We start from the raw sequence: 20,142 nt of genomic DNA, 5'->3' as shown, positions 1-20,142 counted from the left end.
TTTTCCCTTAAATTACTAATATAATTAGGATTTCAGAGAAGAATTAAATCACAAGTAATAAGATATCATTATGTGGAAAGAGAAAGGAAAAAAAAACACTGAAAGTAAGGAACAAATGACACAATCATTACCCAGTAAGTACCGAATGTAGAGAGAGAGAGCTGATGGCAAAATGAAACCTTCCAGGGTAAGGATGGGGACAGCCTGGTGGCTGAATGAAATTTATATATCATAGGGCCATCAGAAGAACAGGGACAAACACATGGTTAAAGTCTGAATAGAGGAAAACCTTAGCTTCCTGTCCCTAGGAGGTCGCTGCAGACGCTTGTAAAGATCCCGAGTGCCAGGCTTGGTCCACGGGGACGTGCTCCCTGGAAGTCATGCCATTGTATGATGGCTCTTCCTGATCAAAGACCCTGGTCGTGAAGGTGGGTGATTTGAGATGTTTATACCATCCAGACACCTCGGCTTCCTTCCCTCCACCGAATCCCCTCTCTCTTGTTCCAGGGACTGGACTTGATTTTCACGGGTGAAATCAGAAGGAAGAGAGTGGAAAACCTGGGAGACTGAGCTAAGCCCCCTCGCCTCCCTGGTGACCCCAGGACGACTCAGATGGCTTCTGTCTCTACCATGTCATGAGCTGGACCTGAGGTCCCGGGGTTCCCATCTCCTGGACATGGAGCTGGATGGTGGGATGTGAAGGTCTCACCCTCCCCATCTTCACATGGGTGACTCTCCCACCGCTGTGACCTTGCAGGATGGTTGGCCCTGCACTAAGCAGGAGGCCCTTTACCTCCACGATGTTGCATGAAACCCTAAGAATTTTCCACATTTAATATTTGGGTCAAGTGAAGGCTCAGTAGGTTGGGGAAGCCATCCCAGGTAACAGAAGCAGTACCACGTAGAGTTTGCAGATACCCAGGCCCGAGCATTTACTGCCCTGCTAAGCTGGAGCCACTGGGCCGGGCCGGGCAGGCACACTTGTACAGGTTCAGGAGAACGTCTGGCGGTCCAATCACTGGACATTCTCCTGCATCCTCTGTGTGTCCGCTGACACTCTCACAAGTAAGCTAGAGGCCACGTTAGTCTTGTCATCTCATCGCCACCTGTGTCTTCTTGGGGGGCCAATTCACTCTGCCCTTGAACTGGCCCCCTTCACTCTCTCAGAGGGCCCCTACAGAAATTAGGCCATATCCAGCGTGGGTTCCCCTATCCCTAATCATGGCTTTTCCAGTAGTCATGTATGGATGTGAGAGTTGGACCATAAAGAAGGCTGAGCACTGAAGAATTGATGCTTTCAAATTGTGGTGCTAGAGGACTCTTGAGAGTCCCTTAGACAACAAGGAGATCAAACCAGTCCATCCTAAAGGAAATGAACCCTAAATGTTCATTGGAAGGACTGATTGCTGAAGCTCCAGTGCTTTGTCCACCTGATGCAAACAGCCAACTCATTGGAAAAGACCATGATGCTAGGAAAGATTGAAGGTAGGAGGAGAAGAGGATGACAGAGGATGAGATGGTTGGATGGCATCACCGATTCAATGGATGTGAGTTTGACCAAATTCCAGGAGATGGTGAAGGACAGGGAAGCCTGGCATGCTGCAGTCCATGGGGTTGCAAAGTGCAAAGAGTCAGACACAACTGAGTGACTAAACAACAACAACAATAGAAGTTTAATATGATCTATGAATTGCCTGATAGGAAGGAGGGTTTGAGCAATCATTCTAGAGTGAAATTAGAACCTTTATAATGCATTAAATGATTAAGATGACAGTACTGCCAGGCAGTACTCTACAGTATAACCTAGGAGATGGGGACTCTAGTCAGCTCCATTTTGCAGATAAGCAAACTGAGGCCTAAAGAAGTTAAGTGACTTGCCTGAAGCTAAACAGCATGTCAGTGTGGGATCTGAACCAGTGTCCCTCCAGTGCTGAGCTCTTAATCACAATGTTCTACTCTTGTCTTGGTATTAAGATGTTAATATTTTAACACAAAATAACAGCAACAGAAACGATACTTTACATGAACTGCCTCTTTTCACTCTCATGCCTAGCACATAGCAGGCACTGGATAAAATTTTGCCATGTGCATGGCTTGTTCTTTCCGGCGTTGCTGGAAGGGCCTTTGGAGGAGGCCAAAAGGTGGGCCGGTAGGTTACAGTCTCACTGCACTCTGGGAGCTCACACTGCTGCTGCTGCTAAGTCGCTTCAGTAGTGTCCGACTCTGTGCGACCCCATAGACAGCAGCTCATCAGGCTCCCCCGTCCCTGGGATTCTTCAGACAAGAACACTGGAGTGGGTTGCCATTTCCTTCTCCAATGCATGAAAGTGAAAAGTGAAAGTGAAGTCGCTCAGTTGTGTCCAACTCTTAGCGACCCCATGGACTGCAGCAAACAGCAAAAGACCCTGAACCTAGCATCCTCACTGCTGGGGGTGCCTGAGCGGGCCAGGAGTCCAGAAGTTCCTCTTGCAGCGGACATGCCCCGGCGTGACCACGAGAGGGAGCAAGAGATTCACCACAAACCTAAACTGGCACCTGGCTTGAAAAGGGAAGAAATCTGCTCAAGCAGTTCTCTGAGCACGAAGAAATCGCCGCAGCAAGTTAAACTCCGAGTGGAGTATAGCTATATATACACACAACACATGTGCACTTATAAGGAAGTGGAGGTGCATTTGTTGTGCTGCCATGAGTCACGGAATCTTGCAAAAGTCTTGTGTCAGGCCTCTTAAGTCGGGGTTAAAAACCCTGCATGTGAATATGCAGAGATGAGACTAGAAAACAGACGCGGGGTAACCGTGGCCACCACCAGACCGACGGACAGGCGGGCAGCAGCCAAACCACGCGCGGGCGGAGGGCTCAGACGGTGAACCCGAGAGGCGGTATCATTGGCTCTAAAGACAGCAGCGTCCTCATCAAGCTGCTTAAAAAAGGCGGGTGCCCGCTTCCACCTCCAGAAACGCCATTTAATTGATCCAGAGACTTTATAAGCCTCCTCTGGTGATTCGAACCTGCAGCCCGGTTGAGCATTACGGACAGGAGGCGGAATTGGGGTGGGGGTGGGGCAGAATGACCTCAGGGCCCCACCTCCCTGCAAAGGAGTGAAGGCACTTTGGGTATCATTCGAATCATACAGATCAGGCCCACACGAGGTGGTGTGAACCGTGGGCCTGGGTGTCAGGCCTCCAGTCAGAGCACAGTGCTTCGTGCCCCACTCCTCCCAGGGAAGACCTGAAGTCCCACCAGGAGCCAGCCAACACGTCCCGTTAGCTTCTCAAGGGCTGCCTTGGAAAGGAGAGGATATGCCTGGCGATGGATCCGTTCATCCTCACAGTAAACACTCATCGAGCTCCTGTTAGTGTGTGCAGGGGCCCTGGCTCCACTGAGAGGGAATGTAGAGCCCAAGAGGCCTGTAGGACCAGCTGGTCTCAATCTCTCCATCTCTGGGGTCTCGGTGGAGGCCACAGTGCCTGTGGTCAGGGGCCCTAACGGGACTCAAGGGTCCCATGTGCCTAGAGCCCGGGGAATCTCCATGAGCTCAGGGTGGCTGCTTCCCTGAGTGATGCCAAAGGATGCTGGTGAGTGGGACCGGGTCATTCACTCCTCACTGGGCGCCCCTGATGTGCCAGGCTTCACACTGGAGGCCAGGGGTCATGTAGGAGGGTCCCAGACACACGGGAGAGCAGCGTGTAGCCCAGACTCTTCCCACTCTGCAACCCCATCTCTGGGGACACATGACAAACTTCTCTGGGCTCAGAAATGGCCCATCGTGTTCCAGATCTTATGTTTTTGGTGTGGATTTACACTGGTGCACTGTGCGGATCTCCTCTAGTAACCTGCATTCCACATCCATTTCTTTCCCGGTTTGGCAAATTCAATCCCGACTTGTTACTCCCATGAGAAGTGCAGCATCTATCTGTCTGGGGCTCATCTTTGAAGTGACCCAGGGCCTCTGTCATGAAATCTCTCTCTCTTTCTAGCCTTTTAGAGACTGGTCAATTTGTTGGGGGGCTGATCATGGAACAGATCCGACTTCTAGATAACCAGACCCATGGAAGTTGATAATTTGGGTCTCCACTGAAGGAGTGTTGACCACTTGTTTGGATGATTCACTAAAGTTATTTTCCTGTTAACATATAATCATGATTCAATAATACATTCTGCCTTCGTGTATATGGTATCTAGACTTTGAAACGCTTTAAAACTAGTTGTAGAATCATACACCGAAACTCCAGTATTCTTGCCTGGAGAATTCCACGGACAGAGAAGCTTGGTGGGCCACAGTCCACGGGGTCACAGAGAGTCAGACACAACCGAATGACCGACACTTTCATTCTTACTTTTCACGCCGAGACTCCTTCACCCTCCTGTCATCTCAGACAGGGCTGCCAGCCAGTGACTAAGGAACTCCAGGCGTGAAGAGGAAGCACTGGTCAGTTTCATTTTCTTGCTGTCAGTTCTTGATAGAGACATAAATCAGCTCCACTATACACAGTCTACCAGATGTCCTCACCTGAGGGGAAAGCAGATGCCTCACTCGGCTGACTTAGGGGTCAGGGAAGTTTTAGGGTCACATTGTTTCCACCACTGGGAATAGGGTTTTCCTTCTAATGCTTAAAATTTCATTTTTTTTTTTTAAAGGGAGATTCTTTCTTTTTTTTGGCCACACCATGTGGCTTGTGGGATCTCAGTTCCCCCACCAAGGATTGAGCCCAGGTCATGGCTGGAGAAAGCGATGGCACCCCACTCCAGTACTCTTGCCTAGAAAATCCCATGGATGGAGGAGCCTGGTAGGCTGCAGTCCATGGGGTCGCTAGAGTCGGACACGACTGAGCGACTTCACTTTCACTTTTCACTTTCATGCATTGGACAAGGAAATGGCAACCCACTCCAGTGTTCTTGCCTGGAGAATCCCAGGGACGGGGGAGCCTCGTGGGCTGCCGTCTATGGGGTCGCACAGAGTCGGACACGACTGAATCGACTTAGCAGTAGCAGTAGCATGGCAGTGAAATCTTATCTACTAGGCCACCAGGGAACTCCCTTAGTATTGTTGCACACTCAACGTCTAGTAGGTTCTTCTGTTCATAGTGTTTGGCTTTCTTTCAAAGAGGTGAGAGTAGTAAAACCCAAGCAAGAACTTCTGGATCCAAGCCAGTCTACAAATGGGTAACTTTCCTTCCTAGAATTTTGTGAGCACTAATGTGGTAACCATGGATACACTGGGGAATTTCATTTTCCTGGGACTATAAAACCCTACATAAACTTTAAAGTTTGAAACAAATAAGTAAGTCAACAAACTGTCCATACATGTTGATTACTCTTGAATATTTTTGATCTTGGTAATGAATAGGAGATTCAGTTTAAATTATACCAAAGTAAAAGGTTAAAAATTCGATGCTGCAAAGTAAGTGCATTTTCAGTGAACACACTGGTTTAATGCAGCCTCAGGGCAAAATGTGGCCACAAGCAATTATCTTCAAAACAGAAACAAACAAAAAGAATATTCCAGGGAGGATATTAGCTGATTAAAAAATCTGTGCTAAATGATTCATAAAATGTTCCCTAACAGCATCCTGTCCTATCACGTGTCACAGACTTGGCTGGCAAGAATGTTTTCCTAGTGACTTGCAAACAAAGACTCATCACCTCTGCTGCTGCTGCTGCTAAGTCGCTTCAGTCGTGTCTGACTCTGTGCGACCCCATAGATGGCAGCCCACCAGGCTCCCCCGTCCCTGGGATTCTCCAGGCAAGAACACTGGAGTGGATTGCCATTTCCTTCTCCAATGCATGAAAGTGAAAAGTGAAAGTGAAGTCGCTCAGTCGTGTCCGACTCTTCTCGACCCCATGGACTGAAGCCTACCAGGCTCCTCCGTCCATGGGGTTTTCCAGGCAAGAGTACTGGAGTGGGGTGCCATCGCCTTCTCCCATCACCTCTGCTAAAACAGCCCAGATGCCATCAGCAAAGTTAAAGAGCTGGTGATGATTAAACAGCTTGCGGGTTTTAACAAAAACCCTCAATGGCAGACATGTGCCTCTTCTCTATTTGTGGAGTATATTTTTGTCTGAACTTTGAAGTGAGATTTAAGGATACGGAGTTGAGAATGCATTTTAGAGCCTAGTAAGAGAACCTTCGTGCCTTCGAGAATAGGAAGAACCCAGGGCGAGAAAACTGGGAAACCTCCTGACTCAACCTGGGGTTACAATCAGGTGTGATCTCCACACCCCATTCAGAAATTGACAAGTCATCTGGGGCTCTTCTCTTGGCTGATCAGATCTGAGCAATTTCAGAAGAGCTGCTGAGTCTTTGCTAGTTATATTCTTGATGCCTCATTTATGTTCCTACTAGGGAGAAAGATTCTAATTTAAAAAAATGTGCTTACAATCTGGCTCCAACATTTTGGCCTCTATTGAAATTTTCTCCAAATTTCCAGGTGACCTCTTTGTTGCTGATTTCCAAGGACCTTGTCCCTCTTGCTTTTCTTGACCTCTTACCAGAGTTTAACCACAGAGGACCCTGCCTCCTTCTCCTAAGGCTCTCCTCACTGCTCTATTCCCCTTCCTGGTCCCTCCATCTGGTTGCCCCAGCTTTATCTCCATCAGCTCCTGTTCCCTTCCCAGGTTCTTTACAGTTTGTGAACCTGGATTCAGTGTGGACCATGCTCTCTCCAGGATGCTTCTGGAAGCCATCCATATTAGCACTGATGATGACCAAGTCTGTCCTAGTTCCTAGCTTGTCTCCTGCGCTTCACATTCAGGGGTCCAGCTGCCTGCTGGGCCCACCGCAGCCCCCAAAGACACTTGCAACCATGCACCGCACCCCTCTTCCCCACTCCCAGCTGCCCCTGACTCAGCATCAGGGCGTCTCATCGACTCCTCTCCCTCCATTCCCTCCTCTCCAACCACTAAACATCCCATTATTTTTACATTGAAGAGCCCCGATGTCCCGTTATCGTTTGCATTGAAAGAGCCGGGGCCTCCACCTTCTCTTCTTTTCACCGTGACTGTGTGGCTCCGCCCCCGCAAGCCCCAGGGTTTGTAACAAAGAGTGTGTGCTGTCGCTCAGTTGTGTCCGACTGTTTGCGACCCCATGGACTGTAGCCCGCCAGGCTCCTCTGTCCATGGGATTTTTTTTTTAGGCAAAATACTGGAGCAGGTTGCAATTTCCTACTCCAGGGGATCTTCCTGACCCTGGGATCAGAATGGGCATCTCTTGCGTCTCCTGCTTGGGTTACGACTGTGCCATCTGGGAAGGCCTGTAACCACCAGCGCCCCCTCTTTGCAGCCTGTTTTCCCGCTGTAGTCAGAGTCCCTCTCCCATGTGCTGGGATGATGCCTCACTCAGGAGGGTCACCTCTGCACGTGGACACCCCTCGCCTTCCTGTGCGCTGGAGGCCTTCTGCTCCTGTGGTCTGGCCTCGCCTCCCCGCATCATGTCCTCCCGAGTTCTCGGTGATGGCAGTCTCCCGGACACACACTCTGGGACCACACATCAGCCCCTCCCGGCTCTCTGCAGGTCATCTTCCTTCTTACTGTGTACCACGGTGAGGAGAAAGTGACTATTTCAGTGTGTTCGGAGGTTTGTGTGGGTGGAGGAGGCGGAGGAGAATCTTGTCCTGGACTCCTGGGAGGGGGATTTCAGGGGGCTGCACAGCACCCCAAGGAGCTCATGGCTCACATCCTACCAGCTCCGAGTGGCAGCGTTGCTCTGGGCGACTCCTTAGCACAGGGCATGGTGAGCCGGTAACTTTAAGGGGAAACAGAAGGCACCTAGGGAAGTGGGAGCAGGCGGACCCCCAGATGGGAAAAAGCAGGACTTCTTTCACACAGCAGGCAGCCTTGACCCAGCAGGGGGAGCTCCTAGAGGAGGAGGTCTGGCCTGAGCAGAGGGTGGGCTGGTCCCCAGGGAGCCCAGAGCCCCGGTTAGGATGCTGGCCCAGTGCCCAGAGCCCTGCAGGGGGGAACCCCTGTGATCCTCACCACCGCGAAGGTCAGCACTGTCCCCAGCCCAAGTCACCCATGAGGAGGGAAGGTCACAGGGAGGTGGTGCGGGTTGCCCCAGGTGGCACAGTGCTGGTTTCAGACCACCTTCCTGAGTAGCCTAGGGCCGGGGAAGGGGGTGAGGGTAGAATTAACTGCGGGGCCTGGTAAAGTCAGGGTGCAGTTTCAACTAAGGACGGGGAATTTGGGGTTAGCAGATGCAAACTATTATATTTTGTTGTTCAGTCACTCAACAGTGTCTGACTCTTTGTGACCCCATGGCCAGCATGCCAGGGTTCCTTGTCCTTCACTATCTCCTGGAGTTTGTTCAAACTCAAGTCCAGAGAGTCGGTGATGCCATCCAACCACCTTATCTTCGGTTGTCCCCTTCTGCCTTCTGACTTTCCCAGCATCATGGTCTCTTCCGATGAATTGGCTCTTGGAATCAGGTGGCTGTAGTATTGGAGCTTCAGGTTCATCATCAGTCTTTCTATTGGATATTTAGGGTTGATTTCCTTTGGGATTGACTGGTTTGATCTCTTTCTCTTAAGAGTCTTCTCCAGGACCATAGTTCAAAAGCATCAATTCTTTAGCGCTCAGCCTTCTTCATGGTCCAACTCTCACATCTGTACCTGACTACTGGTAAAACCATACCTTTGACTAGATGGACCTTTGTTGGCAAAGTGATGTCTCTGCTTTTTAATATGCTGTCTACGTTGGTCATAGCTTTTCTTCCAAAGAGCAAGTGTCTTTTAATTTCATGGCTGTAGTCACCGTCTGCAGTGATTTTGGAGCCCAGGAAAGCAAAGGCTGTCACTATTATATACAGGATGAATAAACAGTAAGGTCCTACAGTACAGCGCAGGGAACTATATTCAATATCCCGTGATAAACCATAATGGAAAAGAATGTGGAAAAAAGTGTATCTATATGGGTGAGTCACTGTGCTATACAGCAGAAATTAATACAACATGTAAATCAACTATGCTTCAGTAAAAAATGCACATTATAAAAAAGAATTGTTGAGTTTTTACCCCAGACCTCATTTATCATCTAATTATCTGGAAGGCTGGTTCCATCCAGGAAATGAGAGGTCGCGTCTGCGGGAGACAGAGTGAGCGTGGAGCTGTTAAGGTCGTGACCCATCCCCAGCTTCTGGGCCCTCTTTCCTCCGCACACTGAGTAATCTCCTTCACCTTGTTTGGGTTCTCCTCACAAGAACAGGTTGCACTGTAATTCTGATTCATTTCTTGACGACAGACAGAAAACATGGTTATGTAAACAAGAACCACAGAGGTTCTCATTAGGAGGATGAGAGGATCTCATTAGGAGCGGCCTTGATCCTAGATGTGGTGATTCTATGAAAAAATACCATGAGGAGCAGGCAAGAGTTTCCCCTCAAGGTTCTAACAGACCAAGCTGTTGCCCGGCCACCCGGGCCTGCACACGGGGTACCTGTGCTGTCTTGCTGAGTACATCTGAGAATTTATCCAGCCCATGCAGTAGGAATGCAGCTACAACCATCTCTTTTGTATTTTTAAAAATGATTTTCCAAGAGCTTTTTATAAATGTAGAGTTTTACTATGACTTTTAACATCTATTATTTCGAATACATGAAAGTGAAAGTTTAGTCACTCAGTTGTGTCCGGCTGTCTGTGACACCGGTGGACTGTAGCCCGCCAGGCTCTTCTTGTCCACAGAATTCTCCAGGCAAGAATACTGGAGTGGATTGCCATTATTCCCTTCTCTAGGGGACCTTCCCAACCTAGGGATCGAACCTCGGTTTCCCACGCTGCAGGCAGATTCTTCACCATCTGATGAGCATATCTTGATTTGGGGGCAAAACTGGCCTGACTCACACTTATGCAGTGTTTGTACAAAATCAGTGCAAGCGTGCAAGGTGAGCCAGGGAATGTGCTCAGATATTCCCGGATGTCTGATGTTGCAAGGAATATCCAGGTAATTAATGGGCTTATTTTTAATCTGAAAATTTTGATATTGTGCTTGAGAAAATACTTTGTGAACAGTGATAGGAAAACTGGTGTCTCACCCCGTGTCATGGGCTGAATTGTGTCTGCCCCCCTCTCCCCCCAGATTCTATGTCAAAGCCCAGGGCCTCAGAATGTGGCTGTGTTTGGAGACAGGGTCTTTAAAGAGGTGGATAAGTTAACATGAGATCTTAGCAGAGACCTGAACCCACACTAACTGCTGTCTTTATAAAGGGAGATTTGGATGCAGACACATACAGAGGAAAGACTGCATGAGGATACGATGAGAAGGTGGCCCTCTGAGGCCAAGGAGAGAGGCCTCAGAAGAAACCAGCCCTGAGGGGGCTTTGATCTTGGACTTCAAGCCTCTAGATCTGTGAGAGAATAAAGCTCTGGTGGTTACGCCCCCAGGAGGGTGGTGTTCTGTCTTGGCAGCCCTAGCACATGGATATACCATAATACAGGGGATCCTTGACCAACACGGGTTTGAACTGCTTGGGTTCCTTGATACGTGGATTTTTTTTCCAATAAATATATTGGAAATTTTTTTTGAGATTTGTGACAATTTGAAAAAACTCAGATGACATAGCTAAAGATACTGAAAAAAATTAAGAAAAAGTTAGGTATGTCATGAATGCATAAAACATATGTAAATATTAATCTATCTTTGGGGCTTCCCTGGTAGCTCAGCTTGCAAAGAATCTGCCTGCAATGCAGGAGACCCGGGCTCGATCCCTGGGTTGGGAAGATCCCCTGGAGTAGGAAGAGGTTATCTACTCTAGTACTCTTGGGCTTCCCTGGTGGCTCAGACAGTAAAGAATCCGCCTGCAGTGCAACCCAGGCTTGATCCCTGGGTGGGCAGATCCCCAGGAGGAGGGCATGACAAGCCACTCCAGGATTCTTGCCTGGAGAATTCCCATGGACAGAGGAACCTAGTGGGCTACAGTCCATGGCATCACAAAGAGTCAGACATGACTGAGTGACTAAGCACAGCACAATCTATCTTTACCTAGACATGAGTGATATTTAATATAAAATTAATAGTGTGTTAGCTTTCTTATTGTTTTATAACTTCACTTTCAAAGAATTTCAATACTGTACAGTAGGTCTCTCTCTCATAATTGGAGAAACTGCATATCAGCTTACAAGCACAGGGAAGTTTTTTTTTTTTTTTTTAAATCTCATAGAGTTCAATACTGTATTATGAACCTGACTGTGCTGTGTGCCATGAAAATTTTAATAATGAGGCATTCATTAGTGTATTAGGTAAGCTACCATGAAGCAATCATATTGCTGCTTCTTCATCATCAATGCATGTATTGCTTTACCTGTAAATAAACATAAATAAATATGAATTATTTTTTCACATTATCTTTTCCTTTTGGATGCCCAGTGTTAGTACTACATATAACATCTCCAGTGTTTTATATGAGACAATATTGTAGGTACAGGGAAATGATTCATCTGTAAACATGTAGCTCAATACTGTAAATGTATTCTCTCTTCTTTGTGATTTTCTTAATAACATTTTCTTTTCTCTAGCTTGATTTTTGGTAAAAATACTGTATATGTTACATGTATAAACTATGTGTTAACTGACTTTATGTTATAGATAGGGAAGCCTTCTGGTGAAGAGCAGGCTATTGGTAGTTAAGTTTGTGGGAAGTCATGTAAGTTATATGCAGATTTTCAACTACATAGGGAGTTGGCACCCCTAACTCTGCATTGATCAAGGGTCAACTGTACAATGAGAAGAGAGTGTGTAGTATTTTCAGGAGTTTATCAGTTTTCTTGTTATCTGTTTGCTGCTGCTGCTGCTAAGTTGCTTCAGTTGTATCCGACTCTGTGTGACCCCATAGAGGGCAGCCTGCCAGGCTCCCCCATCCCTGGGATTCTGTTTACTTCCCTGCTAATTTCATTTTTATATTTGGAAATTAATTTATATGAGTGAATGCAAAGAAACTTAACAGTGTTTGAATTAAATCATTAACAAGATACAGAATTTTTGTTAAAAATAAGTTCAGTCTTCTCTCCCAGAGATGAGTTTGAAAACACATTTCCAACAACCTCATGCACTCCAACTAAAAATATTTTGAAAAAAATCTGTGGCAAGCCTGGAGGAACTAAACAAAGTATTTTTCTGTCTTTTAAGGCATAGCTTGGAAATGTCTAAGAATAGCTGCTGTTCACTACTATAAAAAATGATGTCATTCATTAAAAAAAGAAAGTCTCCAAGTGCATTTAGGTAATGGAATTGAAACAGGAGAAAAGAGGCAGATCACAACCTTTAAAATAATAACATGGCCATTCTTTCTAAAGTGTTAGTCTCTTAGTCGTGTATGACTCTTTGCAATCCCATGGACTATAGCCCACCAAGCTCCTCTGTTCATGTGATTCTCCGGGCAAGAATACTGGAGTGGGTCATCATTTCCTTCTCCAGGGGATCTTCCCTTCCCAGGGATAGAACCTGGGTCTCCTGCATGGCAGGCAGATTCTTTACCATATGAGCCATTAGGGAAGCTATAGCCATAGGGCTTGACTAAAACTGGTTAGAACCAACTGGGTCCAAGATGGTGGAAGATTCGACTTTTAGAGGACTTAGAGCCTCACTATATGCTTATTGTAATATATTAGCTAAGTGACACACCCCCCAGGCACCACGAGAGTTCTGAGGTTGATCATCAAAGAGAAAAAAGTGGGTGGTGGCCCAATTCCTGGAAATCTCTGCCCCTTCCCCCAAATAGTTGGAATAAACAGCCCATAGGCTCCTGCTCATGAGCCTATGAAATTACTCAGCTCATAAAAGCTGACCATCCCATATTTCAGGGCCTCTCGCCTTTTGAGATGGCTTACCCTCTATTTGTGCACTATGTTTCTCTCTAAATAAATCAATTTCTTACCTTTCTTATCTAGACTTCCCTGGTGGCTCAGATGGTAAAGCGTCTGCTTGCAATGCAGGAGACCCGGGTTCGACCCCTGGGTTGGGAAGATCCCCTGGAGAAGGAAATGGCAACCCACTCCAGTACTCTAGCCTGGAAAATCCCATGGACAGAGCAGCCTGGTAGGCTACAGTCCATGGGTCGAAAAGAGTCAGACACGACTGAGCGACTTCACTTTTCTTTCACTTTCTTACCTATCACTTTGTCTCTCACTGAGTTCTTGCTGTGATGAGACATCAAGAATCTCAAATTCACCAGGAATGGAATCCAGATGAATTTGGAGAGTGACCTTAATCATCTTATGGCCTGAGAATGTTTATTTTCAAAAATAACTAGAAAATGTCAGAGGCTTAATAAATACTAAAAACTGAAAATAAGAATTCCTACTTTCACTCTTTGTGAATGTAATCATACTATTTTATATGCTGTCATCCTTGCAGTAGAATACATATTTTTTTGTTACACATTTTAATTTGTCTCTTAGGAAAACTATTATTATTAGAGCTACTGGAAAACAAAAGGCATGTTCAAATTGTTATGTTAAATAATCAAACAACCAAAAGAAAACAAGGAAAATGCCAAAAACAGAGTCGCCATTTCTGAGATGAATAATAGATGGTTCACACTTGCAGTCAGTAACATGCATATAAAATCCTATTTCAGGTGAGCTGTGGGCGGTGGGTGTGTTCTAGCAAAAACATTCCAGTCAATTGATGTTCAGTTTGTTATATAATTAAGCTCAGGAAAAGGACACTTTTGCATATGATTTACGGACTTTTACTTGCAGACTCCTTTTCAGAATTGCTGATTGCATTGGGTAGTCCTTTAATTCTTAGATATTAAAAGTTCTATCATAAGTCAAAGATTTCCAATTAAGTTATTAACTACTGAGTGTAGCTATTATGTTTCTATAGAAGCAAAGAATTTTAAATGGAACTCAGAAGTTATTAAAAAAAAACAACCCACTAAGCAGAATAGGGAAACAGGGAAGAAAAACACCACATCAAGAGTTACGAAGTAGCAGGCAGAGAGCTTCCGAAATTCACAAAAAGGAGAGATGTGTAAATAATAAAGTCCTGTTAAAAATAAGAACCAAGAATGAATTCTGAAAAGCAAGGAAATTCTGCAAAGAACTTTTCAAAAATCAGTCAGGTTGTAAGAGCAAGGTAGAACAAAATAAATTGCAAGCTGCTGCTAAGATGCTGAGTTGGCAGAATAAACCCATTTCATTTTTTTTTTTCCCTCAAAGCTCAAGATTCTTTGTGTAAATTGTAAGGCAAAAGCCAAAAGCTTCAGAAGGTCTAGGGAAATGACACAAATTGGGTTAAGTATGACTTTTAGGAAACTTAATCTGCTCCCCGGAGATAAGATTTTACTGTATTTGTTGCAAATAAAGGCAAGGGTCTCTGACGGCTGTCACGATGGATGGAAAGAATTTCAAGGTCACTTGTAGGCCAGCTAGTCCTGGAGAACTTCCCGCAGTGATAGGAATGCACTGTGTCTCTGCCCAGAGTGGGAGCGTGGCAGCGCATGGACCCTGAGTGCTTTACGTGTTGGCCACACCACTGATGAACTCAGTTTTGCATTTTATTCCATTGTTGTGTCATGTCATGGGCTTAGTCACGTCCGACTCCTTTTGCAGCCCTATGGACTGTAGCCCGCCAGGCTCCTCTGTCTTTGGAATTTTCCACGCAAGAATACTGGAGGGGGCTGCCATTTCCTACTTCATGGGGTCTTCCCAACCCAGGGCTTGAACCCGTGTCTCTTGTGTCTCAGTTTCTTTTCCACTGGTGCCACCTGGGAAGCTCCTTATTCCATTGTAATTAATTCAAATTTGAATTACCTCGTGTGACTGGTGGCTACAATGTTGGGCAGTGCACAAAAGATCCTTTCCATCCATTTAATGGAGGCTGCAGATAGCATTTATTATATATCCTTGGGTTTTCTCGGATTAAATATTACCCAAGGCTTCTGAGATCCCCAGGGGGCAGTGTGAGCACATGACTGCCCAAACTGGGAGACTTTGAGAAAGACAAGGAATGTCAGTAACAGTCACGAAGAAACGAGAGGCCCAGGACACGCAGGTGCCCTACCACTGGGGTGTTGCTCGCAGGTTGCACGCAGGAGGGAAGTGACCAGGCTTAGCTTCACTTCTGTGTGGGCTGTTGCTACAGGTAAAATTTAAGCACCTTCTGGACAAACATTTTTATCATATCATAGTTTTTTTGTCCCTGCAAACATTTATTAATACCCAAATCTTTATAACTCACCTTTACTCTCCAAGACAACCTTGACCACAGAGTACAGCAATGACTAACAAGATGCTCAAACCAGCAATGCAAAATCAATCACTCTGACATCTGAGCTCAGACCAAGTACCTAGGTAGCTACACTGGGCTGGATAGTTTTAGCCCTCCCCAGGCTTCCTGGTAAGAGGCAGGAGAAGCCAAAGAGAGCAGAGGCATTCGTTTTTGCAGACAGCCACTCGGCATCCTCTACAGATACACATTCTCCCAAAAGGACTGAACTGGGCGGGCAGAACAGCAGCAACTTATTTAGTGTGGATCCTGGATCGTTTGTGGAAGTGGATTCTGGAGATAAAAGTTGCTTTGGACACACTCTTGATTTTCCACCATCAGGAGAGAACGTGTACCATGGTCAGACTTTACAAATAAATTTTGGCAGGACAGTTGCAGCTTCCTGCAAAGCACTCAGGCTCTCCATGTTCAGAACTCAACCTGCTTTGAAATAACAAAGAGGGACTCTTCTTTGACACAAAGTACAGAACAGGGATTGAATCATCAATCAGAAAAATAATTTAAAAAATTCAGCTGTATCTATACACCAAAGCAAGAAATTCACACGATAAGCCAATTCTCATGTGATCTGTTTGGAACCTGGCCTAGTTTTTCTCTTTTTTGTTGTTTCCATTGTGTGTTTTTTTAAAAATTTATTTAATTGGAGGCTAATTATTTTACAATATTGTATTGGTTTTGCCATACATCAACATGAATCACCACTTATAACACATCTCATGCTGAATACAGTCAAGTTCTGTATTAAGAAAAAATATCTCACAATTTAATAGGCATGTGGATGAATAGGAAGAAAGAAAGGAATTATTATGGGAGATTCCCTGGTGGCTCAGCTGGTAAAGAATCTACCTGCAATGCGGGAGACCTGGGTTTCATCCCTGGATGGGGAAGATTCCCTAGAGAAGGGAAAGGCTACCCATTCCAGTATTCTGGCCTGGAGAATTCCATGGACTGTATAGTCCATGGGGTTGCAAACAGTCGGACACGACTGAGTGACTTTCACTTTGACCTGCAGGAAAGAGAACTTAGCAACACAGTGACTGAAACAATGAGCGGGAGGTCTCAGAATCAGTTTGTGAAACGTTCTCACCGACCTGATTGCCCGAATGACGGTTTTCAGCGGTGGGGTGAGGTCCTCCACGGACACGTCGCACTGGCATCCTTTGTCATCGTACACGTCATCGGTGCCAAGGGCTGTGTCAGCTGTAGGAGAAAAGGGCGAGTTAGATGACAGCACAGCGGTGATTTAAAACTCGTTCCCCAACTGGTCTTCCATAGGGATGGGGGCCTCACAGACTCGGCTTATAAATCCACACGTGTGAGGCTGCCAATTGCTATTATTCTTTCTCCTTTTCCTGCAAGATCACCCATTTCACGTAACTTGACATGACTACCCTTCTGAACTGTCTGCCAGGGGACATGGGGCTGTTGACATCCTTTCTTCCCAGCAGTGGTGATGGATTTGTGCTTATCCACACTGCTCTTTTGCTCAGTTCTTTTGAAGCTAATAGCCAGAGTTTAGAAAGCAGCTGTTTGGAGTTAGGAAGGCAGGTTTTGGACATTTAATGAACTGGCAACTAGACAGAGGTTGAAGCCCACATCGTGACCCCAGGAGCCCCACACCCTGAACGAGGGTGCTGAGCGTCTGGCTCCAAGAACACTGTCTCCCTGTCAGTTACTCGACATGGGCAGAGCTGGCTGATGACAGCAGGGCTGAAACTGAGAGCAGGTTCTCAGACGGGATAAGAAAGTCCATGCCTCAGAAACTGGGCAAAACAACTTTCGGTTTAATTACAAAGTTTGGAAAAGGAAGCAGGGTTACAATAAACACCAATTAGTCAGGGCTTATGAAATGAATAAAGAATAGTCCCTTGGACAGCAAGATCAAACGGGTCAATCCAAAAGGAAATCAACCCTGAACATTCACTGGAAGGACTGATGCTGATGTTGAAGCTCCAATACTTTGGCCACCTGATGCAAAGAGCTGACTCATTTGAAAAGACCTTGATGCTAGGAAAGACTGAAGGCAGGAGGAGAAGGGGATGACAGAGGATGAGATAGTTGGATGGCATCACTGACTCAATGGACATAAGTTGGAGCAAACTCCAGGAGGTAGGAAGGACAGGGAAGCATGGCATGCTGCAGTCCATGGGGTCTCAAAGAGCCAGACATGATTTAGTGACTGAACACCACCACCAAGGGACTAAAACTGCTTTCTGTCACCTGCTCTGCTCAGTGACCATCTGCTACATCATAGAAGAAGGAGACTTTGAAATGGGCTGTCCTTGTCAGGCTGTAAGTCCTGAATGACTATAAGCAGCCCATTTATTGGAGCAGGGCTCACATCTGGAACTCAGCTGATGCATCACTCAGTTCAATGATTCACTGTGTGTTTACTTGGTTTATTGTATGCCAGGAGCGGAGTAGGGGGAAAAGATGCAGATGAGTCTTCACAGCTTGTTCATGGTCCCTCTGGCCTTCTGGTCCCCAAGCTTCATCCTAAGGGGGTTCTCCAGAACCATGACCTCACAATAATGATCATAATAATAACCACTTGCTGAAACGTATGCCAGGCACTTAGACAAAACTTCTGCACGTGTTAGTTTTCTTATTTATAGCAACTGGACAAGTTGGTGATGACAAGCCTGATTTTTAGATACTGAAATCAAGGCTCCAAGAAGGTAAGCGCCTCATTCGAGGCCTCAGCAGTGGTCAGTGGAGCTGCTGTTGTTCAGTCTTTAAGTCGTGTCTGACTCTTCGTTGACCCTGTGGACTGCAGCACACCAGGCTTCCCTGTCTATCACTAACTCCTGAAGTTAGATCAAACTCATGTCCATCCAGTCAGTGATGCCATCCAACCATCTCATCCTCTGTCATCCCCTTCTCCTCCTGTCTTCAATTTTCCACAACATCAGGATCTTTTCCAATGCGTCAGTTCTTCCAATCTTGTGGCCAAAGTATTGGAGCTTCAGCTTCAGCAACAGTCCTTTCAATGAATATTCAGGGTTGATTTCCTTTAGGATGGACTGGTTTGACCTCCTTGCAGTCCAAGGGACTCTCAGGAGTCTTCTCCAGCACCACAGTTTGAAAGCGTCAATTCTTTGGTGCTCAGCCTTCTTTATGGTCCAATTCTTGCCCTCTGCATTGCATCAGCAGTGTCAGGACACACACAGGGGGCAGCGGAGGCAGCCTGAAGTTCAGGAGAGCTCAGGGGCACAGCCTGTCCCACTGGCTGGGGGACCCTCAGCGTCTCTCCGTGGAAGAGGGCCACCCTTCTAATGAGAAGGCGCCCATTGACTCTGTGTTGATGGCTGGTCCTGACTCACTGACACCTCGAGGGCAGCAGGCCCAGTTTGCTTGGTTGACTTATTAACCCACATTAACCTATTAACCACAGCCCTCTTAGCACATAAACTTCATGCCTGAGATTAAACAACATCCTTCCAGGAACTTTCCACATTTCTTCTTTCAGTTTGATCCCAACCTGCTCTTAATTGGGGGTAGTGGGTGGAATGTCTTGCTCCCAAATTCATGTCCACTCAGAACATTAGAATATGACCTTATTTGGAATAAAGATCTTTACAAGTCTTTGGCATTGCAGGCAGATTTTTTAGCAACTGAGCCACCAGGGAAGCCCCCAGAGAGTCAAATAACATAAAAGTCAGGGTCCTTTCATTATTATGAGGTTAATGGAAAACTTTTAAAGCAGGTAGGTGCTGTCACAATAAGCACAGATGTAAAGAGAGTGAGACTATAAGGTTCACGCTGAATGCAAGCGGAACTGGGAGTATCTCTGACAATGATGACACAGCCTTCTCCACCCCCATCCTGCCCCGGTGAGACCTTCTGTGTCTCTCTGTCTTGATTAGAAACAGGCTGGGCAGAGGGTGGGCGTCACTGTATCCAAGGCATCTCATTAGGGAATTTCATCACACCACTTACCACTTGATTATTCAAGGCATAAATTAAGCTCTCCATTAAAAAAAAAAAAGTTTTTCTTTTTGCAAGTTTGGTCAGAACAAACTAATAGGAAATAATCCTTACTGGCATGTATTGAAGCAAGGGCTGAGTTAGAAAAATTTCCCCCTTATTTCAAAGCCACAAAATTGGGGGGAATGCCATCATTCTGATTCATAAGTGTCTTGAGATGTCCGTATTCTTTCGAGTGAGGTTTATAACACATTAAATGTCTTTGTCATGATTCCTAGAGGATTAAAACCCTGCCTGACCTCTGAGGCCCCGGATGTGGGGCACTGAGCTTCCAGCCATGACTGGTTCGGAGCCATTCGATGACATCGCTGTTCCCCTGCCCTGACATTTGGGGAATGTGGTCACGGGAACAGGAGCTCACATGAGCAGACCTGAAAACCCCCGTCCTTAAGGGCCATGTGCCAGCAGGGTGAGGTGCCCCCCACGCCCCACTACCGGTGGCTGAGCCTTGCATATCTTGAAGGCCTGCCCCCTGCATGTCCCATCTGTGCTGGGAGGAGAAGAAGCTGGAAACATAACCTTCTGTCTCTCCCACCTGCTCCATCTCCTATTAATTAGCAGGTTCAAGATCTACTTTCAAATACTCTGTTCCCCCATATTTTGGAAACTGTATTCCTTAGTTTTTGGATAGAACCTTTTGGACCTTATAGACTAAAGAGAGAGAGGCATAAAGAAAGCATTCTGGAAACTTCTGCTACATCCAGAGACCATTTTTTTCCGGTCCCACCATAAATATTGCCATCAAGAGGCAGGTGTTTATGAAAAAAAAAAAAAGAACCAGGAATTTCTAGTTCTTTCTCTTGGTCTTCTGCTCTTATGGATTAGATTTCTTTTACATTGCCTGATGAAACGATTACAATGGTTTTCAACCTTGGCTGCACCTTAGACTCACCTGGAGATTGTTTAAAAAAAATATCAATACCAGGACAGGCTGGA

General features: G+C 46.1%; 1 protein-coding gene across 3 annotated transcripts in view; it reads right to left on the bottom strand.

The window, feature by feature from the left end:
- KCNQ5 (potassium voltage-gated channel subfamily Q member 5) overlaps positions 1–20,142 on the bottom strand; it is a 624,758-nt gene that overhangs the window by 16,956 nt on the left and 587,660 nt on the right. For all 3 annotated transcript variants that reach the window (XM_027550934.1, XM_027550933.1, XM_027550935.1), the window contains one exon: positions 16,311–16,419. In XM_027550934.1, coding sequence (XP_027406735.1) covers positions 16,311–16,419 — 109 coding nt within the window. The remainder of the gene's footprint in view (positions 1–16,310; positions 16,420–20,142) is intronic.

This window comes from Bos indicus x Bos taurus, chromosome 9 (genome assembly GCF_003369695.1).
Source record: "Bos indicus x Bos taurus breed Angus x Brahman F1 hybrid chromosome 9, Bos_hybrid_MaternalHap_v2.0, whole genome shotgun sequence".
NCBI lineage: Eukaryota > Metazoa > Chordata > Mammalia > Artiodactyla > Bovidae > Bos > Bos indicus x Bos taurus.
The sequence above is the reverse complement of the archived record's forward strand: the minus strand, read 5'-3'. Positions and strand labels throughout refer to the sequence as shown.